Raw genomic sequence first — 27,600 nt, 5'->3', positions numbered from 1 at the left:
TCCAGCCCCCCTCTACTGGCAGGCTGTTGGTTCTGGACCTGTAGCTCCAGCCCCCCCCCTCTACTGGCAGGGGGCTGGTGCTGGACCTGTAGCTCCAGCCCCCTCTACTGGCAGGGGTTTGGTGCTGGACCTGTAGCTCCAGCTTCCCCCCTCTACTGGCAGGGGGTGGTGCTGGACCTGTACCTCCAGCTCCCCTCTACTGGCAGGGGGTTGGTGGTGGACATGTAACTCCAGCCCCCCCCCCCCTTCTACTGGCATGGGGTTGGTGCTGGACCTGTACCCACAGCCTCCCTCTACTGGCAGGGGGTTGGTGCTGGAATTGTAGCTCAAGGCCCCATCTACTGACAGGGGATTGGTGATGGACCTGTAATTCCAGCCCCCCTCTACTGGCAGGGGGTTGGTGCTGGACCAGTAGCTCCAGCCCCCCTCTACTGGCAAGGTGTTGGTGATGGACCTGTAGCTCCAGCCCCCTGTACTGGCAGGGGGATGGTGCTGGACCTGTAGCCCCAGACCTCTTCTACTGGCAGGGGTTGGTGCTGGACCCCCATCTACTGGCAGGGGGTTGGTAGTGGACCTGTAGCTCCTGCCGCCCCCCCCCCCTCTACTGGCAAGGTGTTGGTGATGGACCTGTAGCTCCAGCCACCTCTACTGGCAGGGGGAAGGTGCTAGACCTGTAGCTCCAGCCCCCCCTTTACTGGCAGGGGGGTGGTGCTGGACCTGTAGCTCCAGCCCCCCCTCTACTGGCAGGGGGTTAGTCCTAGACCTGTATCTCCAGCCCCCCTCTACTGGCAGGGCGTTGGTGCTGGACCTGTAGCGCCAGCCTACCTCTACTTGCAGGGGGATGGTGCTGGACCTGTAGCTCCAGCCTACCTCTACTTGCAGGGGGTTGGTGCTGGACCTGTAGCTCCAGCCCCCCCCCCTCTACTGGCAGGGGGTTAGTCCTAGACCTGTATCTCCAGCCCCCCTCTACTGGCTGGGCGTTGGTGCTGGACCTGTAGCGCCAGCCTACCTCTACTGGCAGGGGGTTGGTGCTGGACCTGTAGCTCCAGCCCCCCTCTACTGGCAGGGGGTTAGTCCTAGACCTGTATCGCCAGCCCCCCTCTACTGGCTGGGCGTTGGTGCTGGACCTGTAGCGCCAGCCTACCTCTACTGGCAGGGGGTTGGTGCTGGACCTGTAGCTCCAGCCCCCCTCTACTGGCAGGGGGTTAGTCCTAGACCTGTATCTCCAGTCCCCCTCTACTGGCAGGGGGTTGGTGTTGGAACTGTAGCTCCAGCCCCCCTCTACTGGCAGGGGGTTGGTGATGGACCTGTAGCTCCAACACCCCCCCTCCTCTACTGGCAGGGAGGTTGGTGATGGACCTGTAGTTCCAGCCCCTCCCACCCCCTCTACTGGCAGGGGGTTGGTTTTGGACCTGTAGCTCCAGCCCCCTTCTACTGGCAGGGGGTTGGTGCTGGACCTGTAACTCCAGCTCCCCTCTACTGGCAGGGAATTGGTGCTAGACCTGTAGCTCCAGCCCCCATTTACTGGCAGGGGGGGTTGGTGCTGGACCAGTAGCTCCTGCCCCCGTCTACCGGCAGGGGGTTGGTGCTGGACCTGCAGCTCCAGCCCCCCCCCCCCTCTACTGGCAAGGGGTTGGTGCTGGACCTGTTGCTCCAGCCTCCTCTACTGGCAGGGGGTTGGTGCTGGACCTGCAGTTCCGGCCCCCCCCTTCTACTGGCAGGGGGTTGGTGCTGGACCTGCAGCTCCAACCCCCCCCCCCTCTACTGGCAGGGGGTTGGTGCTGGACCTGTAGCTCCAGCCCACCTCTACTGGCAGGGGGTTGGTGCTGGACCTGTAGCTTCAGCCCCACTCTACTGGCAGGGGGGTTGGTGCTGGACCTGTAGCTCCAGCCCGCCTCTACTGGCAGGGGGTTGGGGCTGGACCTGTAGCTCCCGCCCCTCTACTGGCAGAGGGTTGGTGCTGGAACTGTAGCTCCAGCTTTCCTCTACTGGCAGGGGGTTGGTGCTGGACCTGTAGCTCCAGCCCCCCCCCCTCTACTGGCAGAAGGTTGGTGCTGGACCTGTAGCTCCAGCCCCCCTCTACTGGCAGGAAGTTGGTGCTGAACCTGTAGCTCCAGCCCCCCTCTACAGGCAGGGTGTTGGTGCTTGACCTGTAGCTCCAGCCCCCCCCCACCCCCCTTCTACTGGCAGGGGGTTGGTGCTGGACCTGTAGCTCCAGCCCCAACCTCTACTGGCAGGGGGTTGGTGCTGGACCTGTAGCTCCAGCCCACCTCTACTGGCAGGGAGTTGGTGCTGGACCTGCAGCTTCAGCCCCCCTCTACTGGCAGGGGGTTGGTGCTTGACATATAGCTCCAGCCCCCCCCTCTACTGGCAGGGGGTTGCTTCTGGACCTATAGCTTCAGCCATCCCTTCTACTGGCAGGGGTGTTGATGCTGGACCTGTAGCTCCACCCCCCTGGTGCTGGACCTGTAGCTCCATCTCCCTTCTACTGGCAGGGGGGTTGGTGCTGCACCTGTAGCTCCATCCCCCCCCTCTACTGGCAGGGGATTGGTGTTGAACCTGTAGCTCCAGCCCCCCCCTCTACTGGCAGAGGATTGGTGCTGGACCTGTAGCTCCAGCCCCCCCCCTCTACTGGCAGGGGATTGGTGTTGGACCTGTAGCTCCAGCCCCCCTCTACTGGCAGGCTGTTGGTTCTGGACCTGTAGCTTCAGCCCCCCCCCCCTCTACTGGCAGGGGGTTGGTGGTGGACCTGTAGCTTCAGCCCCCCTCTACTGGCAAGCTGTTGGTGCTGGACCTGTAGCTCCAGCCCCCCCACCCCCCTTCTACTGGCAGGGGGTTGGTGTTGGACCAGTAGCTCCAGCCCCCCTCTACTGGCAGGCTGTTGGTTCTGGACCTGTAGCTTCAGCCCCCCCTCCTCTACTGGCAGGGGGCTGGTGCTGGACCTGTAGCTCCAGCCCCCCCCCCTCTACTGGCAGGGGGGGTTGGTGCTGAAAAAGAAGTCCCAGCCCCCTTCTACTGGCAGGGGGTTGGTGCTGGACCTGTAGCTCCAGCCCCCCCACCCCCCTTCTACTGGCAGGGGGTTGGTGCTGGACCTGTAGCTCCAGCCCCCCCCACCCCCCTTCTACTGGCAGGGGGCTGGTGCTGAACCTGTAGCTCCAGCCCCCTCTACTGGCAGGGGTTTGGTGCTGGACCTGTAGCTCCAGCCCCCCCCCTCTACTGGCAGGCTGTTGGTTCTGGACCTGAAGCTCCAGCCCCCCCTCTACTGGCAGGGGGTTGTTTCTGGACCTGTAGCTCCAGCCCCCCCCCCTTCTACTGGCAGGGGGTTGGTGCTAGACTTGAAACTCGAGCCCACCTCAACTTCCAGGGGGTTGGTGCTGGAAATGTAGCTCCAGCCCCCCACCTCTACTGGCAGGGGGGTTGGTGCTGGACATGTAGCTCCAGCCCCCACTCTACTGACAGGGGGGGGATGGTGCTGGACCTGTAGCCCCATCCCCCTTCTACTGGCAAGGGTTGGTGCCGGACCTGTAGCTCCAGCCCCCCTCTACTGGGAGGGGGTTGTTGGTGGACCTGTAGCTCCAACCCCCACTCTACTGGCAGGGGGTTGGTGCTGGACCTGTAGCTCCACCCTCCCCTCTCTACTGGCAGGGGGTTGGTGCTGGACCTGTAGCTCCAGCCTAATTCTACTGGCAGGGGGTTGGTGCTGGACCTGTAGCTCCAGCCCCCCCCCTCTACTGGCAGGGGGGTTGGTGCTGAAAAAGTAGTCCCAGCCCCCCACCCACCTCAACTGGCAGGGTGTTGGTGCTGGACATGTAGCTCCAGCCCCCCACTCTACTGGCAGGGGGTTGGTGCTGGACCTGTAGCTCTACCCTCCCCTCTCTACTGGCAGGGGGTTGGTGCTGGACCTGTAGCTCCAGCCCCCCCCCCCCTCTACTGGCTAAAGGGTTGTTGCTGGGCCTGTAGCTCCAGCCCCCCTCTACTAGTTGGGCGTTGGTGCTGGACCTGTAGCTCCAGCCCCCCCCCTCAACTGGCAGGAGGGTTGGTGCTGGACCTGTAGCTCCAGCCCCCCTCTACTGGCAGGGGGTTTGTCCTGGACCTGTAGCTCCAGCCCCCCTCTACTGGCTAGGGGTTGGTGCTGGACCTGTAACTCCAGACCCCTCTACTGGCAGGGGGTTGCTGCTGGACCTGTAGCTCCAGCCCCCCTCTACTGGCAGGGGGTTGGTGCTGGACCTGTAGGTCCATCTCCCTTCTACTGGCAGGGGGGTTGGTGCTGGACCTGTAGCTCCAGCCCCCCTACCCCCCTTCTACTGGCAGAGGTTGGTGTTGGACCAGTAGCTCCAGCCCCCCTCTACTGGCAGGCTGTTGGTTCTGGACCTGTAGCTCCAGCCCCCCCCTCTACTGGCAGGGGGCTGGTGCTGGACCTGTAGCTCCAGCCCCCTCTACTGGCAGGGGTTTGGTGCTGGACCTGTAGCTCCAGCTTCCCCCCTCTACTGGCAGGGGATTGGTGCTGGACCTGTAGCTCCAGCCCCCATCTACTGGCAGTGGGGTTGGTGCTGGACCTGTAGCTCCAGCTTCCCCCCTCTACTGGCAGGGGGTTGGTGCTGGACCTGTAGCTCCAGCCCCCCTCTACTGGCAGTGGGGTTGGTGCTAGACCAGTAGCTCCAGCCCCCCTCTACCGGCAGGGGGTTGGTGCTGCACCTGTAGCTCCAGCCCACCTCTACTGGCAGGGGGTTGGTTCTGAACCTGTAGCTCCAGCCCACCTCTACTGGCAGAGGATTGGTGTTGGACCTGTAGCTCCACCCACCTCTACTGGCAGGGGGTTGTTTCTGGACCTGTAGCTCCAGCCCCCCTTCTACTGGCAGGGGGTTGGTGCTAGACCTGGAATTCCAGCCCACCTCAACTTCCAGGGGGTTGGTGATGGACCTGTAGCTCCAGCCCCCCTCTACTGGCAGAGGGTTTGTCCTGGACCTGTAGCTCCAGCCCCCCTCTACTGGCAGGGGGTTGGTGCTGAAAAAGAAGTCCCAGCCCCCCCACCTCTACTGGCAGGGGGTTGGTGCTGGACATGTAGCTCCAGCCCCCCCACTCTACTGGCAGGGGGGGGATGGTGCTGGACCTGTAGCCCCATCCCCCATCTACTGGCAGGGGGTTGGTGATGGACCAGTAGCTACTGGCAGGGTGTTGGTGCTGGACCTGTACCTCCAACCCACCTCTACTGGCAGGGGGGGTTGGTGTTGGACCAGTAGCTCCAGCCCCCCTCTACCGGCAGGGGGTTGGTGCTGGACCAGTAGCTTCAGCCCCCCTCTACTGGCAGAGGGTTTGTGCTGGACCTGTAGCTCCAGCCTCCCTCTACTGGCAGGGGGTTGCTGCTGGACCTGTAGCTCCAGCACCCCTCTACTGGCAGGGGGTTGTTTCTGGACCTGTAGCTCCAGCCCCCCCTTCTACTGGCAGGGGGGTTGGTTCTGGACCTGTAGCTCCAGCCCCCCCCTCTACTGGCAGGGGGGTTGGTGCTGAAATAGTAGTTACAGCCCCCCCCCCACCTCAACTGGCAGGGAGTTGGTGCTGGACCTGTAGCTCCAGCCCCTCCCCTCTACTGGCTGGGGGGTTGTTGCTGGACCTGTAGCTCCAGCCCCCCTCTACTGGCTGGGGGGTTGGTGCTGGACCTGTAGCTCCAGCCCCCCCCCCTCTACTGGCAGGTGGGTTGGTGCTGGACCTGTAGCTCCATCCCCCTCTACTGGCAGGGGGTTGGTGCTGGACCTGTAGCTCCAGCCCCCTCTACTGGCAGGTGGTTGGTGCTGGACCTGTAGCTCAAGCCCCCCTCTACAGGCAGGGGGTTGGTGCTGGACCTGTAGCTCCAGCCCCCTCTACTGGCAGGGGGTTGGTGCTGGACCTGTAGCTCCAGCCCCCCTCTACTGGCCGGGGGTTGGTGCTGGACCTGTAGCTCCAGCCCCCCCACCCCCCTTCAACTGGCAGGGGGTTGGTGTTGGACCTGTAGCTCCAGCCCCCCCCCCTCTACTGGCAGGGGGCTGGTGCTGGACCTGTAGCTCCAGCTTCCCCCTCTACTAGCAGGGGGTTGGTGCTGGACCTGTAGCTCCAGCCCCCATCTACTGGCAGTGGGGTTGGTGCTAGACCTGTAGCTCCACCCTCCCCTCTCTACTGGCAGGAGGTTGGTGCTGGACCTGTAGCTCCAGCCCAATTCTACTGGCAGGGGGTTGGTGCTGGACTTGTAGCTCCACCCTCCCCTCTCTACTGGTAGGGGGTTGGTGCTGGACCTGTAGCTCCAGCTTCCCCCCCCTCTCCTGGTTGGGCGTTGGTGCTGGACCTGTAGCTCCAGCCCCCCCCCCTCTACTAGCAGGGGGTTGGTGATGGATCTGTAGCTCCAGGCCCTCTTTACTGGCAGGGGGTTGGTGCTGGACCTGTAGCTCCAGCCCCCCTCTACTGGCAGGGGGTTGGTGCTGGACCTGTAGCTCCAGCCCACCTCTACTGGCAGGGGGTTTGTCCTGGACCTGTAGCTCCAGCCCCCCTCTACTGGCAAGGGGTTGGTGCTGGACCTGTAGCTCCAGCCCACCTCTACTGGCAGGGGGTTTGTCCTGGACCTGTAGCTCCAGCCCCCCTCTACTGGCAGGGGGTTGGTGCTGGACCTGTAGCTCCATCTCCCTTCTACTGGCAGGGGGGTAGGTGCTGGACCTGTAGCTCCAGCCCCCCTTTACTGGCAGGCGGTTGGTGATGGACCTGTAGCTCCAGCCCCCCCTCTACTGGCAGGGGGGTTGGTGTTGGACCAGTAGCTCCAGACCCCCCCCCCCCCAGTCTCTACTGCCAGGGGTGTGGTTCTGGGCCTGTAGCTCCAGCCCCACCTCTACTGGCATGGGGTTGGTGCTGGACCTGTAGCTCCAGCCCACCTCTACTGGCAGGGGGTTGAATCTGGACCTGTAGCTCCAGCCTCCCCCCCCTCTACTGGCAGGGGTTGTTTCTGGACCTGTACCTCCAGCCCCCCTCTACTGTCAGGGGGTTGGTGCTGGACCTGTAGCTCCAGCCCCCCCCCTCTACTGGCAGGGGGGTTGGTGCTGAAAAAGTAGTCAGAACCCCCCCCCACCTCAACTGGCAGGGGGTTGGTGCTGGACATGTAGCTCCAGCCCCCTACTCTACTGGCAGGGGGTTGGTGCTGGACCTGTAGCTCCAGCCCCCTTCTACTGGCAGGGGGTTGGTGCTGGACCTGTAGCTCCACCCTCCCCTCTCTACTGGCAAGGGGTTGGTGCTGGACCTGTAGCTCCAGCCCAATTCTACTGGCAGGGGGTTGGTGCTGGACCTGTAGCTCCAGCCCCCCCCCCCTCTACTGGCTAAGGGGTTGTTGCTGGACCTGTAGCTCCAGCCCCCCTCTACTGGTTGGGCGTTGGTGCTGGACCTGTAGCTCCAGCCCTCCCCCCCCTCTACTGGCAGGGGGTTGGTGCTGGACCTGTAGCTCCAGCCCCCCCCCCTCTACTGGCTAAAGGGTTGTTGCTGGGCCTGTAGCTCCAGCCCCCCTCTACTAGTTGGGCGTTGGTGCTGGACCTGTAGCTCCAGCCCCCCCCCTCAACTGGCAGGAGGGTTGGTGCTGGACCTGTAGCTCCAGCCCCCCTCTACTGGCAGGGGGTTTGTCCTGGACCTGTAGCTCCAGCCCCCCTCTACTGGCTAGGGGTTGGTGCTGGACCTGTAACTCCAGACCCCTCTACTGGCAGGGGGTTGCTGCTGGACCTGTAGCTCCAGCCCCCCTCTACTGGCAGGGGGTTGGTGCTGGACCTGTAGGTCCATCTCCCTTCTACTGGCAGGGGGGTTGGTGCTGGACCTGTAGCTCCAGCCCCCCTACCCCCCTTCTACTGGCAGAGGTTGGTGTTGGACCAGTAGCTCCAGCCCCCCTCTACTGGCAGGCTGTTGGTTCTGGACCTGTAGCTCCAGCCCCCCCCCCTCTACTGGCAGGGGGCTGGTGCTGGACCTGTAGCTCCAGCCCCCTCTACTGGCAGGGGTTTGGTGCTGGACCTGTAGCTCCAGCTTCCCCCCTCTACTGGCAGGGGATTGGTGCTGGACCTGTAGCTCCAGCCCCCATCTACTGGCAGTGGGGTTGGTGCTGGACCTGTAGCTCCAGCTTCCCCCCTCTACTGGCAGGGGGTTGGTTGTGGACCTGTAGCTCCAGCCCCCCTCTACTGGCAGTGGGGTTGGTGCTAGACCAGTAGCTCCAGCCCCCCTCTACCGGCAGGGGGTTGGTGCTGCACCTGTAGCTCCAGCCCACCTCTACTGGCAGGGGGTTGGTTCTGAACCTGTAGCTCCAGCCCACCTCTACTGGCAGAGGATTGGTGTTGGACCTGTAGCTCCACCCACCTCTACTGGCAGGGGGTTGTTTCTGGACCTGTAGCTCCAGCCCCCCTTCTACTGGCAGGGGGTTGGTGCTAGACCTGGAATTCCAGCCCACCTCAACTTCCAGGGGGTTGGTGATGGACCTGTAGCTCCAGCCCCCCTCTACTGGCAGAGGGTTTGTCCTGGACCTGTAGCTCCAGCCCCCCTCTACTGGCAGGGGGTTGGTGCTGAAAAAGAAGTCCCAGCCCCCCCACCTCTACTGGCAGGGGGTTGGTGCTGGACATGTAGCTCCAGCCCCCCCACTCTACTGGCAGGGGGGGGATGGTGCTGGACCTGTAGCCCCATCCCCCATCTACTGGCAGGGGGTTGGTGATGGACCAGTAGCTACTGGCAGGGTGTTGGTGCTGGACCTGTACCTCCAACCCACCTCTACTGGCAGGGGGGGGTTGGTGTTGGACCAGTAGCTCCAGCCCCCCTCTACCGGCAGGGGGTTGGTGCTGGACCAGTAGCTTCAGCCCCCCTCTACTGGCAGAGGGTTTGTGCTGGACCTGTAGCTCCAGCCTCCCTCTACTGGCAGGGGGTTGCTGCTGGACCTGTAGCTCCAGCACCCCTCTACTGGCAGGGGGTTGTTTCTGGACCTGTAGCTCCAGCCCCCCCTTCTACTGGCAGGGGGGTTGGTGCTGGACCTGTAGCTCCAGCCCCCCCCCCCTCTACTGGCAGGGGGGTTGGTGCTGAAATAGTAGTTACAGCCCCCCCCCACCTCAACTGGCAGGGAGTTGGTGCTGGACCTGTAGCTCCAGCCCCTCCCCTCTACTGGCTGGGGGGTTGTTGCTGGACCTGTAGCTCCAGCCCCCCTCTACTGGCTGGGGGGTTGGTGCTGGACCTGTAGCTCCAGCCCCCCCCCCTCTACTGGCAGGTGGGTTGGTGCTGGACCTGTAGCTCCATCCCCCTCTACTGGCAGGGGGTTGGTGCTGGACCTGTAGCTCCAGCCCCCTCTACTGGCAGGGGGTTGGTGCTGGACCTGTAGCTCAAGCCCCCCTCTACAGGCAGGGGGTTGGTGCTGGACCTGTAGCTCCAGCCCCCTCTACTGGCAGGGGGTTGGTGCTGGACCTGTAGCTCCAGCCCCCCTCTACTGGCCGGGGGTTGGTGCTGGACCTGTAGCTCCAGCCCCCCCACCCCCCTTCAACTGGCAGGGGGTTGGTGTTGGACCTGTAGCTCCAGCCCCCCCCCCTCTACTGGCAGGGGGCTGGTGCTGGACCTGTAGCTCCAGCTTCCCCCTCTACTAGCAGGGGGTTGGTGCTGGACCTGTAGCTCCAGCCCCCATCTACTGGCAGTGGGGTTGGTGCTAGACCTGTAGCTCCACCCTCCCCTCTCTACTGGCAGGAGGTTGGTGCTGGACCTGTAGCTCCAGCCCAATTCTACTGGCAGGGGGTTGGTGCTGGACTTGTAGCTCCACCCTCCCCTCTCTACTGGTAGGGGGTTGGTGCTGGACCTGTAGCTCCAGCTTCCCCCCCCTCTCCTGGTTGGGCGTTGGTGCTGGACCTGTAGCTCCAGCCCCCCCCCCCCTCTACTAGCAGGGGGTTGGTGATGGATCTGTAGCTCCAGGCCCTCTCTACTGGCAGGGGGTTGGTGCTGGACCTGTAGCTCCAGCCCCCCTCTACTGGCAGGGGGTTGGTGCTGGACCTGTAGCTCCAGCCCACCTCTACTGGCAGGGGGTTTGTCCTGGACCTGTAGCTCCAGCCCCCCTCTACTGGCAAGGGGTTGGTGCTGGACCTGTAGCTCCAGCCCACCTCTACTGGCAGGGGGTTTGTCCTGGACCTGTAGCTCCAGCCCCCCTCTACTGGCAGGGGGTTGGTGCTGGACCTGTAGCTCCATCTCCCTTCTACTGGCAGGGGGGTAGGTGCTGGACCTGTAGCTCCAGCCCCCCTTTACTGGCAGGCGGTTGGTGATGGACCTGTAGCTCCAGCCCCCCCTCTACTGGCAGGGGGGTTGGTGTTGGACCAGTAGCTCCAGACCCCCCCCCCCAGTCTCTACTGCCAGGGGTGTGGTTCTGGGCCTGTAGCTCCAGCCCCACCTCTACTGGCATGGGGTTGGTGCTGGACCTGTAGCTCCAGCCCACCTCTACTGGCAGGGGGTTGAATCTGGACCTGTAGCTCCAGCCTCCCCCCCCTCTACTGGCAGGGGTTGTTTCTGGACCTGTACCTCCAGCCCCCCTCTACTGTCAGGGGGTTGGTGCTGGACCTGTAGCTCCAGCCCCCCCCCCTCTACTGGCAGGGGGGTTGGTGCTGAAAAAGTAGTCCCAACCCCCCCCCCACCTCAACTGGCAGGGGGTTGGTGCTGGACATGTAGCTCCAGCCCCCTACTCTACTGGCAGGGGGTTGGTGCTGGACCTGTAGCTCCAGCCCCCTTCTACTGGCAGGGGGTTGGTGCTGGACCTGTAGCTCCACCCTCCCCTCTCAACTGGCAAGGGGTTGGTGCTGGACCTGTAGCTCCAGCCCAATTCTACTGGCAGGGGGTTGGTGCTGGACCTGTAGCTCCAGCCCCCCCCCCCTCTACTGGCTAAGGGGTTGTTGCTGGACCTGTAGCTCCAGCCCCCCTCTACTGGTTGGGCGTTGGTGCTGGACCTGTAGCTCCAGCCCTCCCCCCCCCTCTACTGGCAGGGGGTTGGTGCTGGACCTGTAGCTCCAACACCCCCCCCCCCTCTAATAGCAGGGGGTAGGTGCTGAACCTGTCGTTCCAACCCCCCTCTACTGGCAGGGGGGGGTTGTTGCTGGACCTGTAGCTCCAGTCCCCGTCTACTGGCAGGGGGTTGGTGCAGGACTTGTAGCTCCAGCCCCCCCCCTCTACTGGCAGGGGGTTGGTGCTGGACCTGTAGCTCCAGCCCCCCCCTCTACTGGCAGGGGGTTGGTGCAGGACCTGTAGCTCCAGCCCCCTCTACTGGCAGGGGGGGGGGTTGGTGCTGGACCTGTTGCTCCAGCCCCCCTCTACTGGCAGGGTGGTTGGTGCTGGACCTGTAGCTCCAGCCTCCCCTCCACTGGCAGGGTGGTTGGTGCTGGACCTGTAGCTCCAGCCCCCTCTACTGGCAGCGCGTTGGTGCAGGACCTGTACCTCGAGCCCCCCTCTACTGGCAGGGGATGTTGGTGCTGGACCTGTAGCTTCAGCCCCCCCCCCTCTACTGGCAGGGAGTTGGTGCTGGACCTGTAGCTCCAGCCCCCCTCTAATAGCAGGGGGTTGGTGCTGAACCTGTTGTTCCAGCCCCCCTCTACTGGCAGGGGGTTGTTGCTGAACCTGTAGCTCCAGCCCCCCACTAACTTACAGGGGGTTGGTACTGGACCTGTATCTCCTGCCCCCCTTCTACTGGCAGGGGGTTAGTGATGGTCCTGTAGCTCCAGCCCCCTCTACTGACAGGGGGTTGGTACTGGACCTGTATCTCCAGCCCCCCTTCTACTGGCAGGGGGTTAGTGCTGGTCCTGTAGCTCTAGCCCCCTCTACTGACAGGGGGCTGGTGCTGGACCTGAAGCTCCAGCCCCCCCTCTACTGGCAGGGGTGGGGGGTTGGTGCTGGACCTGTATCTCCAGCCCCCCTCTACTGGCAGGGGGTTGGTGCTGGACCAGTAGCTCCAGCCCCCCTCTACTGGCAAAGGGTTGGTGCTGGACCTGTAGCTCCAGCCCCCCCCCCCTCTACTGGCAGGGGGTTGGTGCTGGACCTGTAGCTCCAGCCCCCCTCTACTGGCAGAGGGATGGTGTTGGACTTGTAGCTCCAGCCCCCCCTCTACTGGCAGACAGATGGTGCTGGACCTGTAGCTCCCCCCCTCCTTATACTGGCAGGGGGTTTGTGCTGGACCTGTAGCTCCAGCCCCCCCTACTGGCAGGGGGTTGGTGCTGGACCTGTAGCTCCAGCCACCACCTACTGGCAGGGGGTTGGTGCTGGACCTGTACCTCCAACCCTCTCCCCCCTACTGGCAGGGGGTTGGTGCTGGACCTGTAGCTCCAGCCCCCCCCCCCTCTACTGGCTAAGGGGTTGTTGCTGGACCTGTAGCTCCAGCCCCTCCCCCTCTACTGGCTAAGGGGTTGTTGCTGGACCTGTAGCTCCAGCCCCCCTCTACTGGTTGGGCGTTGGTGCTGGACCTGTAGCTCCAGCCCTCCCCCCCCTCTACTGGCAGGGGGTTGGTGCTGGACCTGTAGCTCCAACACCCCCCCCCCTCTAATAGCAGGGGGAAGGTGCTGAACCTGTCGTTCCAACCCCCCTCTATTGGCAGGGGGGGGTTGTTGCTGGACTTGTAGCTCCAGCCCCCCCTCTACTGGCAGGGGGTTGGTGCTGGACCTGTAGCTCCAGCCCCCCCCCCTCTACTGGCAGGGGGTTGGTGCAGGACCTGTAGCTCCAGCCCCCTCTACTGGCAGGGGGGGGTTGGTGCTGGACCTGTTGCTCCAGCCCCCCACCTCTACTGGCAGGGAGTTGGTGCTGGACCTGTAGCTCCAGCCCCCCCCTCTAATAGCAGGGGGTTGGTGCTGAACCTGTCGTTCCAGCCCCCCTCTAGTGGCAGGGGGTTGTTGCTGAACCTGTAGCTCCAGCCCCCCTCTTACTTACAGGGGGTTGGTACTGGACCTGTATCTCCTGCCCCCCTTCTACTGGCAGGGGGTTAGTGCTGGTCCTGTAGCTCCAGCCCCCTCTACTGACAGGGGGTTGGTACTGGACCTGTATCTCCAGCCCCCCTTCTACTGGCAGGGGGTTAGTGCTGGTCCTGTAGCTCTAGCCCCCTCTACGGACAGGGGGCTGGTGCTGGACCTGAAGCTCCAGCCCCCCCTCTACTGGCAGGGGTGGGGGGTTGGTGCTGGACCTGTATCTCCAGCCCCCCTCTACTGGCAGGGGGTTGGTGCTGGACCAGTAGCTCCAGCCCCCCTCTACTGGCAAAGGGTTGGTGCTGGACCTGTAGCTCCAGCCCCCCCCCCCTCTACTGGCAGGGGGTTGGTGCTGGACCTGTAGCTCCAGCCCCCCTCTACTGGCAGAGGGATGGTGTTGGACTTGTAGCTCCAGCCCCCCCTCTACTGGCAGACAGATGGTGCTGGACCTGTAGCTCCCCCCCCCCCTTATACTGGCAGGGGGTTTGTGCTGGACCTGTAGCTCCAGCCCCCCCTACTGGCAGGGGGTTGGTGCTGGACCTGTAGCTCCAGCCACCACCTACTGGCAGGGGGTTGGTGCTGGACCTGTACCTCCAACCCTCTCCCCCCTACTGGCAGGGGGTTGGTGCTGGACCTGTACCTCCAACCCTCTCCCCAATACTGGCAGGGGGTTGGTGCTGGACCTGTAGCTCCAACCCTCTCCCCCCTACTGGCAGGGGGTTGGTGGTGGACCTGTAGCTCCAGCCTCCCTCTACTGGCAAGGGGTTGGTGCTGGACCTGTAGCTCCAGCCCCCCCTCTACTGGCTGGGGGTTGGTGCTGGACCTGTAGCTCCAGCTCCCCTCTACTGGCAGGGGGTTGGTGCTGGACCCGTAGCTCCAGCCCTCTTCTTCAGCAGGAGGTTGGTGCTGGACCTGTAGCTCCAGCCCCCTCTACTGGCAGGGGGTTGAAGCTGGACCTGTAGCTCCAGCCCCCCCTCTACTGGCAGGGAGGGTTGGTGCTGGACCGATAGCTCCAGCCCTCTTCTATTGGCAGGGGGGGATGGGGGGGTTGGTGCTGGTGTAACACTGTAAAAGTGTTTGGGTTAGTTTATTTAAAATATATATAGTACATGAGTCACAGACAAGGATCTGAGAGGCGCCAGTTGTCTGCCTGAGATCTCACACCTCAAAGCGTTAATGACCCCAAGTGACCTGAGGTCAGATCATGAGAATTTCACCTTGCTTCCGCTAAGCGTATAATTGGAGCCGGGTAGCCTTCAAACAACCCCCTACTGGCAGGGGGTTGGTGCTGGACCTGTAGCTCCAGCCACCACCTACTGGCAGGGGGTTGGTGCTGGACCTGTACCTCCAACCCTCTCCCCCCTACTGGCAGGGGGTTGGTGCTGGACCTGTACCTCCAACCCTCTCCCCAATACTGGCAGGGGGTTGGTGCTGGACCTGTAGCTCCAACCCTCTCCCCCCTACTGGCAGGGGGTTGGTGGTGGACCTGTAGCTCCAGCCTCCCTCTACTGGCAAGGGGTTGGTGCTGGACCTGTAGCTCCAGCCCCCCCTCTACTGGCTGGGGGTTGGTGCTGGACCTGTAGCTCCAGCTCCCCTCTACTGGCAGGGGGTTGGTGCTGGACCCGTAGCTCCAGCCCTCTTCTTCAGCAGGAGGTTGGTGCTGGACCTGTAGCTCCAGCCCCCTCTACTGGCAGGGGGTTGAAGCTGGACCTGTAGCTCCAGCCCCCCCTCTACTGGCAGGGAGGGTTGGTGCTGGACCGATAGCTCCAGCCCTCTTCTATTGGCAGGGGGGGATGGGGGGGTTGGTGCTGGTGTAACACTGTAAAAGTGTTTGGGTTAGTTTATTTAAAATATATATAGTACATGAGTCACAGACAAGGATCTGAGAGGCGCCAGTTGTCTGCCTGAGATCTCACACCTCAAAGCGTTAATGACCCCAAGTGACCTGAGGTCAGATCATGAGAATTTCACCTTGCTTCCGCTAAGCGTATAATTGGAGCCGGGTAGCCTTCAAACATGCCGACGTTTAAGGAGTGGCTTGGTAGAGTGCCGGAGGCTATCTATTGGTGGGCGGAGTTAGTACTAGGGTCCCCAATATATACTGAGGGAGCATAGAGCATAAGGATTAACGAGACAGAACAGCACACGAGCCAGGAGAGCTGAGACGACGTCCCTAGCAGGGAGGCTGTCGGCCGGCAGGGGCGAGACAGTCTCTGTCAAGCTACAGACCCCCCCCCCCCCCCCTCTCTATTCAACTTAGACTCAGTCCTCGGTGAGTGAACAGTAAGGTGACTTGGTCGTGTTTACATATGTTGTGTGATGATCAGGGGCAGTCAAGTTGTAGGGTTCTCGAATTCTTGGATGATGACTCACTTTGAATATTAATCGTTAACATTTTACTTGGATTGCTTAAGTTATGATACTTATCATGAAAAATATAATTGTTGAATTTATTATTTAAATGGTCTTTCACTGTGTTCCCTAGAGAATTGAGTTGAGGTGAGAAAGCCTCGGTGGTTACTAGATTCAAGATATTAATGAGTACATGTTTGGAGTTGATACATGGTAATAACATCTTTTGAGAATATTTTGTGATACAGGCAAGTTCCATTCCTTGTCTTGTATGTAATGATCATGAATGGATGGTGGCAGCATTTCGTCTTCTACTATCTACTCTTCTACTTCTATCTACTCTTCTACTTCTACCTATCTACTCCTCTCCCTCCACCCCTCTCTAAACTCTCACTTTCAACTAATGACCCTCCTCGCTCCTCCCACCTCTCTACCTCTCACCCCAAACCCTCACTAATTACTTCACTTTTCATTTCTTTCCTTTCGTTTCCTCTTATACGTTTGTGGCAATGATTATGTATTCTAGAGTTCTCTCTAGAGTTTCGGGTAACTGATCAAGTGACGGCGCCTTGTAGTCTTAGCTCCTAGGTAGTCGATACCTAGGTTACAAGGTGTTGAACGAGAGAGGCTGCCTTAGGAACTCTGGGAGTGCTCTAGAATAGTTAGCTAACTGAGGACGGGATAACGGACTAGAGAGAGCTGTTTCCCCCGGCCTCGTTAGTTAACTGGGGGGGGTGGAATAATGGACAAGATAGAGCTATTTCCCCCACCCCTCGTTACAATGTTGGCAGCGGTGTTGAACAATGTTGTAGGTAGTTGGTGTTCTTTTAACATTGTTCAGTCCCACGTGTCTTTTGCCGCTCAGGCGCTATCAGGGAGATCTTGACAGGTGTTTACTTTCGCGATTTAGCGAGTTTTCAGGTTAGGAGATTGTGATTCTCTAGTGTTGTGGTTTAGTGATTTTGTGAGTTTTGTGGTATTCAGGGAATGTTCACCAGAACTTGCGTGTGTAGTGATTTATGTTAGTAATAAGATTTGGCGATTTGGGAACTTAGCGGTGTTGGTAGTGCAGGTCAGCTGAGTGTGACAGGTGACCTCGCATGTCCCACGGGGACACCCAGCCACCGCTGGTCTCCAGGTCAGTGGGGAGTGGCAGGTGTAGTTCTTAAGTAGTTTAAGTGTGGTTCTGCTCAGATTATTGCGATCGACTGTTTTACTCCATTTGAACGCAATAACCCGAGGTGTACTGGTCTTGTACAGCATGCTAGGGGGAGGCTTAGTATGTCAGTAGACTTCACGTTGGGGACGCTCGACGTTAGATAGTCTGGTCACAGGGGTGGCAACAGTTTGGAGTTGTTTACCGGCGGAGATGCTAGGGAGACACTCTGGGTCACGTAGGTGGCTGTAGGTTAAGGGTGGGAGTAATGGTTAATTAAGTACTTAAGATTAAGAACGGTACAGTTAAGTTTAGGCTAGTGTTTTGTCTATTAGTGTTGATTTTTTTTTGTGACAAGTTAAAAGGAGTGACGACCTTATTCTCTCTTCTCTAACTTTACTCTGTTACTGTTTTATGTTCCACCAAGTCAATATCATTCAGAGTTAATTGGATTATTAAAAAAAAAAAAAAAATTAAGTGTAGTTGTTGCCAGGAGGAGAGCTTATAATTGGACTGTGTGAACCCTATACAAACTACAGGGTCACACAACAAGATGGAACACGGGTATTGTCGCCTTTCTGTTCACCCACAGGTGGGAGCCAGAAGAGAGGAGAGACGCACATACAAAAGAGGGAGACGGCTGCTGTGTACCATACTCACGGGCGTTTATCACCACCACCACGACCAGCCCACTACCTGGAGGTCATGGTTCCACCACCACCACCACCACCCCGGGGGACCCCAAGATGCAGTCCTCTCGGTCGGTCAACATTGGTCTACCCAGTGGACCCCAAGACGGGCGGACCCCAGTGGACCCCAGGACGGACGGACCCCAGCGGACCCCAAGACGGACGGACCCCCAGTGGACCCCAGGTCGTTCTGCAGACGACCCCAGACGACCCAGTAAAGATGGAAGAGGAGCAACAACGACTCCAGTCTGTCCCACCAACATCGGTCTACCCAGGATGGACCCCAGGACGGACGGACCCCAATGGACCCCAGGTCGCTTGTCAAAGACCCATGGGAGGAGGAAGAGAGAAGAAAGAAGAGAGAAGAAAGAAGAGAGAAGAAGGTAGAGAGAAGAAAGAAGAGAAGATAAGACAAGCTGAGTGAGACATGATACCTAGTGTCCCTTGCTGGTGTCAGCATCATTGCATGGAGCGTAATTGCAAGACAGGATCGTTTGCCTTGACTGGCCGCCCCTCCTACAAGCATGTTGCTCTGTTGAGTGATTCTTCCTGTGTCGTGCGGACTTGATGTGGCTGTCAGAAGTAGCTCTCTGAAGGAGGCGTGCTGGAGCAACAGGGAGGAAGAAGAGTAGGATGGGATTTCTACTGTTGGCAACTATATGAAGGTCTCGAAACTTGTAGTCCCTATAGCTGTGAAGAACCCCAATATACGTCTCTCATGGTGACTGACGTAGGGCCAATTACAGATCAGCTGGGACAACCGAATTCCACGGTCCTGTGCGCAGTTCAAGTAGTAACGGCTTTCGGGTTGACCAAGGGTTGTTGTGCGTTAACGACGGAGAAGCGACGGAGGCAGTTGTGTTGAAGAAATGTGGTACAGGATTATCTACAAGACCAAGCAGTGACGTCGCCCAGCCAGAGACAATGGACGTCTGTCCACATATTTCATTTTTAGAGTAGGATGATGTATATTTGTTTAGCTAGGATGTATTTTTTTTTTCGTTAATAAAGTTGTTGCACACAGCTAGCTTGCTTTAGCAGTGTTGCAAAAACTTTATTTCGGGGAGAAGGGGAGATGTAACACTGTAAAAGTGTTTGGGTTAGTTTATTTAAAATATATATAGTACATGAGTCACAGACAAGGATCTGAGAGGCGCCAGTTGTCTGCCTGAGATCTCACACCTCAAAGCGTTAATGACCCCAAGTGACCTGAGGTCAGATCATGAGAATTTCACCTTGCTTCCGCTAAGCGTATAATTGGAGCCGGGTAGCCTTCAAACATGCCGACGTTTAAGGAGTGGCTTGGTAGAGTGCCGGAGGCTATCTATTGGTGGGCGGAGTTAGTACTAGGGTCCCCAATATATACTGAGGGAGCATAGAGCATAAGGATTAACGAGACAGAACAGCACACGAGCCAGGAGAGCTGAGACGACGTCCCTAGCAGGGAGGCTGTCGGCCGGCAGGGGCGAGACAGTCTCTGTCAAGCTACAGACCCCCCCCCCCCCTCTCTATTCAACTTAGACTCAGTCCTCGGTGAGTGAACAGTAAGGTGACTTGGTCGTGTTTACATATGTTGTGTGATGATCAGGGGCAGTCAAGTTGTAGGGTTCTCGAATTCTTGGATGATGACTCACTTTGAATATTAATCGTTAACATTTTACTTGGATTGCTTAAGTTATGATACTTATCATGAAAAATATAATTGTTGAATTTATTATTTAAATGGTCTTTCACTGTGTTCCCTAGAGAATTGAGTTGAGGTGAGAAAGCCTCGGTGGTTACTAGATTCAAGATATTAATGAGTACATGTTTGGAGTTGATACATGGTAATAACATCTTTTGAGAATATTTTGTGATACAGGCAAGTTCCATTCCTTGTCTTGTATGTAATGATCATGAATGGATGGTGGCAGCATTTCGTCTTCTACTATCTACTCTTCTACTTCTATCTACTCTTCTACTTCTACCTATCTACTCCTCTCCCTCCACCCCTCTCTAAACTCTCACTTTCAACTAATGACCCTCCTCGCTCCTCCCACCTCTCTACCTCTCACCCCAAACCCTCACTAATTACTTCACTTTTCATTTCTTTCCTTTCGTTTCCTCTTATACGTTTGTGGCAATGATTATGTATTCTAGAGTTCTCTCTAGAGTTTCGGGTAACTGATCAAGTGACGGCGCCTTGTAGTCTTAGCTCCTAGGTAGTCGATACCTAGGTTACAAGGTGTTGAACGAGAGAGGCTGCCTTAGGAACTCTGGGAGTGCTCTAGAATAGTTAGCTAACTGAGGACGGGATAACGGACTAGAGAGAGCTGTTTCCCCCGGCCTCGTTAGTTAACTGGGGGGGGTGGAATAATGGACAAGATAGAGCTATTTCCCCCACCCCTCGTTACAATGTTGGCAGCGGTGTTGAACAATGTTGTAGGTAGTTGGTGTTCTTTTAACATTGTTCAGTCCCACGTGTCTTTTGCCGCTCAGGCGCTATCAGGGAGATCTTGACAGGTGTTTACTTTCGCGATTTAGCGAGTTTTCAGGTTAGGAGATTGTGATTCTCTAGTGTTGTGGTTTAGTGATTTTGTGAGTTTTGTGGTATTCAGGGAATGTTCACCAGAACTTGCGTGTGTAGTGATTTATGTTAGTAATAAGATTTGGCGATTTGGGAACTTAGCGGTGTTGGTAGTGCAGGTCAGCTGAGTGTGACAGGTGACCTCGCATGTCCCACGGGGACACCCAGCCACCGCTGGTCTCCAGGTCAGTGGGGAGTGGCAGGTGTAGTTCTTAAGTAGTTTAAGTGTGGTTCTGCTCAGATTATTGCGATCGACTGTTTTACTCCATTTGAACGCAATAACCCGAGGTGTACTGGTCTTGTACAGCATGCTAGGGGGAGGCTTAGTATGTCAGTAGACTTCACGTTGGGGACGCTCGACGTTAGATAGTCTGGTCACAGGGGTGGCAACAGTTTGGAGTTGTTTACCGGCGGAGATGCTAGGGAGACACTCTGGGTCACGTAGGTGGCTGTAGGTTAAGGGTGGGAGTAATGGTTAATTAAGTACTTAAGATTAAGAACGGTACAGTTAAGTTTAGGCTAGTGTTTTGTCTATTAGTGTTGATTTTTTTTTGTGACAAGTTAAAAGGAGTGACGACCTTATTCTCTCTTCTCTAACTTTACTCTGTTACTGTTTTATGTTCCACCAAGTCAATATCATTCAGAGTTAATTGGATTATTAAAAAAAAAAAAAAAATTAAGTGTAGTTGTTGCCAGGAGGAGAGCTTATAATTGGACTGTGTGAACCCTATACAAACTACAGGGTCACACAACAAGATGGAACACGGGTATTGTCGCCTTTCTGTTCACCCACAGGTGGGAGCCAGAAGAGAGGAGAGACGCACATACAAAAGAGGGAGACGGCTGCTGTGTACCATACTCACGGGCGTTTATCACCACCACCACGACCAGCCCACTACCTGGAGGTCATGGTTCCACCACCACCACCACCACCCCGGGGGACCCCAAGATGCAGTCCTCTCGGTCGGTCAACATTGGTCTACCCAGTGGACCCCAAGACGGGCGGACCCCAGTGGACCCCAGGACGGACGGACCCCAGCGGACCCCAAGACGGACGGACCCCCAGTGGACCCCAGGTCGTTCTGCAGACGACCCCAGACGACCCAGTAAAGATGGAAGAGGAGCAACAACGACTCCAGTCTGTCCCACCAACATCGGTCTACCCAGGATGGACCCCAGGACGGACGGACCCCAATGGACCCCAGGTCGCTTGTCAAAGACCCATGGGAGGAGGAAGAGAGAAGAAAGAAGAGAGAAGAAAGAAGAGAGAAGAAGGTAGAGAGAAGAAAGAAGAGAAGATAAGACAAGCTGAGTGAGACATGATACCTAGTGTCCCTTGCTGGTGTCAGCATCATTGCATGGAGCGTAATTGCAAGACAGGATCGTTTGCCTTGACTGGCCGCCCCTCCTACAAGCATGTTGCTCTGTTGAGTGATTCTTCCTGTGTCGTGCGGACTTGATGTGGCTGTCAGAAGTAGCTCTCTGAAGGAGGCGTGCTGGAGCAACAGGGAGGAAGAAGAGTAGGATGGGATTTCTACTGTTGGCAACTATATGAAGGTCTCGAAACTTGTAGTCCCTATAGCTGTGAAGAACCCCAATATACGTCTCTCATGGTGACTGACGTAGGGCCAATTACAGATCAGCTGGGACAACCGAATTCCACGGTCCTGTGCGCAGTTCAAGTAGTAACGGCTTTCGGGTTGACCAAGGGTTGTTGTGCGTTAACGACGGAGAAGCGACGGAGGCAGTTGTGTTGAAGAAATGTGGTACAGGATTATCTACAAGACCAAGCAGTGACGTCGCCCAGCCAGAGACAATGGACGTCTGTCCACATATTTCATTTTTAGAGTAGGATGATGTATATTTGTTTAGCTAGGATGTATTTTTTTTTTCGTTAATAAAGTTGTTGCACACAGCTAGCTTGCTTTAGCAGTGTTGCAAAAACTTTATTTCGGGGAGAAGGGGAGATGTAACACTGTAAAAGTGTTTGGGTTAGTTTATTTAAAATATATATAGTACATGAGTCACAGACAAGGATCTGAGAGGCGCCAGTTGTCTGCCTGAGATCTCACACCTCAAAGCGTTAATGACCCCAAGTGACCTGAGGTCAGATCATGAGAATTTCACCTTGCTTCCGCTAAGCGTATAATTGGAGCCGGGTAGCCTTCAAACATGCCGACGTTTAAGGAGTGGCTTGGTAGAGTGCCGGAGGCTATCTATTGGTGGGCGGAGTTAGTACTAGGGTCCCCAATATATACTGAGGGAGCATAGAGCATAAGGATTAACGAGACAGAACAGCACACGAGCCAGGAGAGCTGAGACGACGTCCCTAGCAGGGAGGCTGTCGGCCGGCAGGGGCGAGACAGTCTCTGTCAAGCTACAGACCCCCCCCCCCCTCTCTATTCAACTTAGACTCAGTCCTCGGTGAGTGAACAGTAAGGTGACTTGGTCGTGTTTACATATGTTGTGTGATGATCAGGGGCAGTCAAGTTGTAGGGTTCTCGAATTCTTGGATGATGACTCACTTTGAATATTAATCGTTAACATTTTACTTGGATTGCTTAAGTTATGATACTTATCATGAAAAATATAATTGTTGAATTTATTATTTAAATGGTCTTTCACTGTGTTCCCTAGAGAATTGAGTTGAGGTGAGAAAGCCTCGGTGGTTACTAGATTCAAGATATTAATGAGTACATGTTTGGAGTTGATACATGGTAATAACATCTTTTGAGAATATTTTGTGATACAGGCAAGTTCCATTCCTTGTCTTGTATGTAATGATCATGAATGGATGGTGGCAGCATTTCGTCTTCTACTATCTACTCTTCTACTTCTATCTACTCTTCTACTTCTACCTATCTACACCTCTCCCTCCACCCATCTCTAAACTCTCACTTTCAACTAATGACCCTCCTCGCTCCTCCCACCTCCCTACCTCTTACCCCAAACCCTCACTAATTACTTCACTATTCATTTCTTTCCTTTCGTTTCCTCTTATACGTTTGTGGCAATGATTCTGTATTCTAGAGTTCTCTCTAGAGTTTCGGGTAACTGATCAAGTGACGGCGCCTTGTAGTCTTAGCACCTAGGTAGTCGAATACCTAGGTTACAAGGTGTTGAACGAGAGAGGTTGCCTTAGGAACTCTGGAGGGTGCTCTAGAATAGTTAGCTAACTGAGGACGGGATAACGGACTAGAGAGAGCTGTTTCCCCCGGCCTCGTTAGTTAACTGGGGGGTGGAATAATGGACAAGATAGAGCTATTTCCCCCACCCCCCGTTACACTGGACCTGTAACTCCAGCCCCCCTCTACTGGCAGGTGGTTGGTGCTGGACATGTAGCTCCAGCCCTCCTCTACTGGCAGGGCGTTGGGGCTGGACCTGTAGCTCCAGCCCCCCTTCTACTGGCAGGGGGGGGGGGGGTTGGTGCTGGACCTGTAGCTCCAGCCCCCTTCTCCTGGCAGGGGGTTGGTGCTGGACCTGTAGCTCCAGCCCCCCTCTACTGGCAGGGGGTTGGTGCTGGTCCTGTAGCTCCAGCCCCCTCTACTGACAGGGGATTGGTACTGGACCTGTATCTCCAGCCCCCCTTCTACTGGCAGGGGGTTGGTGCTGGACCTGTAGCTCCAGCCCCCCCTCTACTGGCAGGGGGTTGGTGCTGGACCTGCAGCTCCAGCCCCCCTCTACTGGCAGGGGGTTGGTGCTGGACCTGTAGCTCCAGCCCACCTCTACTGGCAGGGGGTTGGTGCTGGACCTGTAGCTTCAGCCCCCTTCTCCTGGCAGGGGGTTGGTGCTGGACCTGTAGCTCCAGGCCCCTTCTCCTGGCAGGGGGTTGGTGCTGGATTTGTAGCTCCATCCCCCCTCTACTGGCAGGGGGTTGGCGCTGGGCCTGTAGCTCCAGCCCCCCCTCTAATAGCAGGCGGTTGGTGCTGAACCTGTCGTTCCAGCCCCCCTCTACTGGCAGGGGGTTGTTGCTGAACCTGTAGCTCCAGCCCCCCTTCTACTGGCAGGGGGTTGGTGCTGGACCTGTAGCTCCAGCCCCCTTCTCCTGGCAGGGGGTTAGTGCTGGTCCTGTAGCTCCAGCCCCCTCTACTGACAGGGGGTTGGTACTGGACCTGTATCTCCAGCCCCCCTTCTACTGGCAGGGGGTTGGTGCTGGACCTGTAGCTCCAGCCCCCCCTCTACTGGCAGGGGGTTGGTGCTGGACCTGCAGCTCCAGCCCCCCTCTACTGGCAGGGGGTTAGTGCTGGACCTGTAGCTCCAGCCCACCTCTACTGGCAGGGGGTTGGTGCTGGACCTGTAGCTTCAGCCCCGTTCTCCTGGCAGGGGGTTGGTGCTGGACCTGTAGCTCCAGGCTCCTTCTCCTGGCAGGGGGTTGGTGCTGGATTTGTAGCTCCATCCCCCCTCTACTGGCAGGGGGTTGGCGCTGGGCCTGTAGCTCCAGCCCCCCCTCTAATAGCAGGCGGTTGGTGCTGAACCTGTCGTTCCAGCCCCCCTCTACTGGCAGGGGGTTGTTGCTGAACCTGTAGCTCCAGCCCCCTTCTACTTACAGGGGGTTGGTACTGGACCTGTATCTCCTGCCCCCCTTCTACTGGCAGGGGGTTAGTGCTGGTCCTGTAGCTCCAGCCCCCTCTACTGACAGGGGGTTGGTACTGGACCTGTATCTCCAGCCCCCCTTCTACTGGCAGGGGGTTAGTGCTGGTCCTGTAGCTCTAGCCCCCTCTACTGACAGGGGGCTGGTGCTGGACCTGAAGCTCCAGCCCCCCCTCTACTGGCAGGGGTGGGGGGTTGGTGCTGGACCTGTAGCTCCAGCCCCCCTCTACTGGCAGGGGGTTGGTGTTGGACCTGTAGCTCCAGCCCCCCTCTACTGGCAGAGGGTTGGTGCTGGACCTGTAGCTCCAGCCTCCCTCTAATAGCAGAGGTTGGTGCTGGACTTGTAGCTCCAGTCCCCCTCTACTGGCAGACAGATGGTGCTGGACCTGTAGCTCCCCCCCCCCTATACTGGCAGGGGGTTTGTGCTGGACCTGTAGCTCCAGCCCCCCCCTACTGGCAGGGGGTTGGTGCTGGACCTGTAGCTCCAGCCTCCCTCTACTGGCAAGGGGTTGGTGCTGGACCTGTAGCTCCAGCCCCCCTCTACTGGCAGGGGGGGGGGGTGCTGGACCTGTAGCTCCAGCCCCCTTCTCCTGGCAGGGGGTTGGTGCTGGACCTGTAGCTCCAGCCCCCCTTCTACTGGCAGGGGGGGGGGGGGTTGGTGCTGGACCTGTAGCTCCAGCCCCCCTCTACTGGCAGGGGGTTGGTGCTGGACCTGTAGCTCCAGCCTCCCTCTACTGTCAGGGGGGTTGGTGCCGAACCTGTAGCTCTAGCCCCCCTCTACTGGCAGGGGGTTGGTGCTGGACCTGTAGCTCCAGCCCCCCTCTACTGGCAGGGGGGTGGTGCTGGACATGTAGCTCCAGCCCCCCTCTACTGGCAGGGGGTTGGTGCTGGACCTGTAGCTCCAGCCTCCCTCTACTGGCAGGGGGTTGGTGCTGGCATTGTTTGGGAGTTTGTTGGCATTTTCACTGCTTCAGTCTCTTCGAACCCATCAGTGGTCTGTTTTGGTTCACTGTCTTCCTGGATGCTTTCCCGGTAGGTTGGTGGAGTGTCACCTGCCCTTTGTGCCTCTGTGAGGGGGGGGCAGGATCCCGGGTTCAATAGAGGATCACAGGCTTAATCATCATGGAGAACAGAAAAGGTTCCCATGTTTCCTTTCACCTGATCTGTTTATCTGTTCACTTACCAGAATATATTTATCCAGGAGTTAGACAAATATTTTAGATCGTATTGTGGATTGTATGTTAAGGAAATTCAGTAGTAGAACTTGGGGAACCTCGGTAAACCTAAGAACAAACTTTCTCTTCTCAAAACGCAATTCATTATCTTGAGATATGACCTATGAGAGAAAATAAAAAACTTACTGTTAATTGCTTCTGGGGGATCTCTCCAGTGATTTCCTGAACTTTTTTCATGATGCTGGTGGCTGTGTCTCCCAGGTATACGGGTTCAGCTGTGGCACCTGTCTCTGTGGTCATCATCTCCAGGGCCTCCCTGATGGTCTCCTGCACCTGTCATTACCAACACAAACATTAATGGTGGAGGCTGAGTCTCCCAGGTGTATGGGGTCAGCTGTGGCACCTGTCTCTGTGGTCGTTATCTCCAGGGCCTCCCTGATGGTCTCCTGCACCTGTCATTACCAACACAATAATGGTGGAGGCCGAGTCTCCCAGGTGTACGGGGTCAGCTGTGGCACCTGTCTCTGTGGTCATCATCTCCAGGGCCTCCCTGATGGTCTCCTGCACCTGTCATTACCAACACAAACATTAATGGTGGAGGCTGAGTCTCCCAGGTGTACGGGGTCAGCTATGGCACCTGTCTCTGTGGTCATCATCTCCAGGGCCTCCCTGATGGTCTCCTGCACCTGTCATTACCAACACAAACATTAATGGTGGAACCTGGACTATAATGAAGTGTCAGGCTCTGAGTAAAGTAACTGGACTATAATGAAGCATCAGGCTCTGAGTAAAGTAACTGGACTATAATGAAGCATCAGGCTCTGAGTAAAGTAACTGGAAAATATAAGTAATGTTGTTTCTCGACACTGACCACAGTGAAGAGAAACACCAAGATGACAGTTAACTTTAGTAATAACAACGTTTCAGGTATTAGAGCAAAAAAACAGCGTTGAATGTAATGAAACACCATTTTCTGGGCGAGTCCCGGAGGCTCCCCACAGATATCCAAGCTGATATGGATATATTAGCTTTCTGGCATCAATGTGCATGGAGTTCTTGTCTACCGGGATCCACGAGCCAGAACATGGCCCCCTCGGAGAGGCACGAGGAGCAATGGCGTATAGAAATGCACATGTGATTTGGAGCAATCTATATCTGCCATCGACTGGGACAGGCACCCAGAGAGGCAAGCGCCCCAAAACAAACCCCTATTCTGGTTAAAAACAACGAAATTAGACAAGCGAGTGGACAGAACCCCCCACCCCCAAATGAAAACGAGCAAACAAGCATGACGTCACACGAGCCACATTGCATGTCTACACAGATCCCCCCTCCCCAAGAGGGGGAAGAGGAAGCCCCAGACACCCACACCGGCAATCCACCCTAAAGTTCTGGGGCTGGATGTTAAAATACACAAAAATTGCCAACCGGAAAAAGGGAGGGTTGCCGGGGAGCCTCTGGGACTCACCCAGAAAATGGTGTTTCATTACATTCAACACTGATGTTCTGAGGGGTAGCCCCTACGGCTCCCCGGAGCTACTTCACCAACGACTAAAAAGAAAGAAGGGGGACTTACCCGGGATACCTGCTTGATGGGGTTCTGGGAATAGTTCTACTCCCCAAGCCCGGCGTGCTTGGGGAGGAGCCCGGCGTGCTTGGGGAGGAGCCCGGCGTGCTTGGGGAGGAGCCCGGCGTGCTTGGGGAGGAGCCCGGCGTGCTTGGGGAGGAGCCCGGCGTGCTTGGGGAGGAGCCCGGCGTGCTTGGGGAGGAGCCCGGCGTGCTTGGGGAGGAGCCCGGCGTGCTTGGGGAGGAGCCCGGCGTGCTTGGGGAGGAGCCCGGCGTGCTTGGGGAGGAGCCCGGCGTGCTTGGGGAGGAGCCCGGCGTGCTTGGGGAGGAGCCCGGCGTGCTTGGGGAGGAGAACTATTTGACTTGTGAGAGCATGGTCCACTAGGCTGTTGCTTGGAGGCGGTCAGTGTTCCACATCTCAACTCGAAGTTGAGACAGGCTGCAGCCACCGACCCAAAGCGACACAGGCCCAACTAGGCCCAGGAACGTTAACGAGGTAGCATGCAGCCAGGACCCTGTTCAACCGCCAAAAACCCAGTGTCCTAATGTCAGTCCAGGACATGTT

At 57.6% G+C, this 27,600-nt stretch overlaps 1 protein-coding gene across 1 annotated transcript in view; it reads right to left on the bottom strand.

The window, feature by feature from the left end:
• Positions 1–25,797, bottom strand: part of LOC138371375 (uncharacterized) — a 54,928-nt gene extending 29,131 nt beyond the window's left edge. Inside the window, exon 1 of the mRNA XM_069336158.1 lies at positions 25,656–25,797. Coding sequence (XP_069192259.1) covers positions 25,656–25,772 — 117 coding nt within the window. The 5' untranslated portion in view covers positions 25,773–25,797. The remainder of the gene's footprint in view (positions 1–25,655) is intronic.
• Between the last annotated feature and the right edge of the window lie 1,803 nt (positions 25,798–27,600).

This window comes from Procambarus clarkii, chromosome 35, assembly GCF_040958095.1.
Source record: "Procambarus clarkii isolate CNS0578487 chromosome 35, FALCON_Pclarkii_2.0, whole genome shotgun sequence".
Taxonomy (NCBI): domain Eukaryota; kingdom Metazoa; phylum Arthropoda; class Malacostraca; order Decapoda; family Cambaridae; genus Procambarus; species Procambarus clarkii.
The sequence above is the reverse complement of the archived record's forward strand: the minus strand, read 5'-3'. Positions and strand labels throughout refer to the sequence as shown.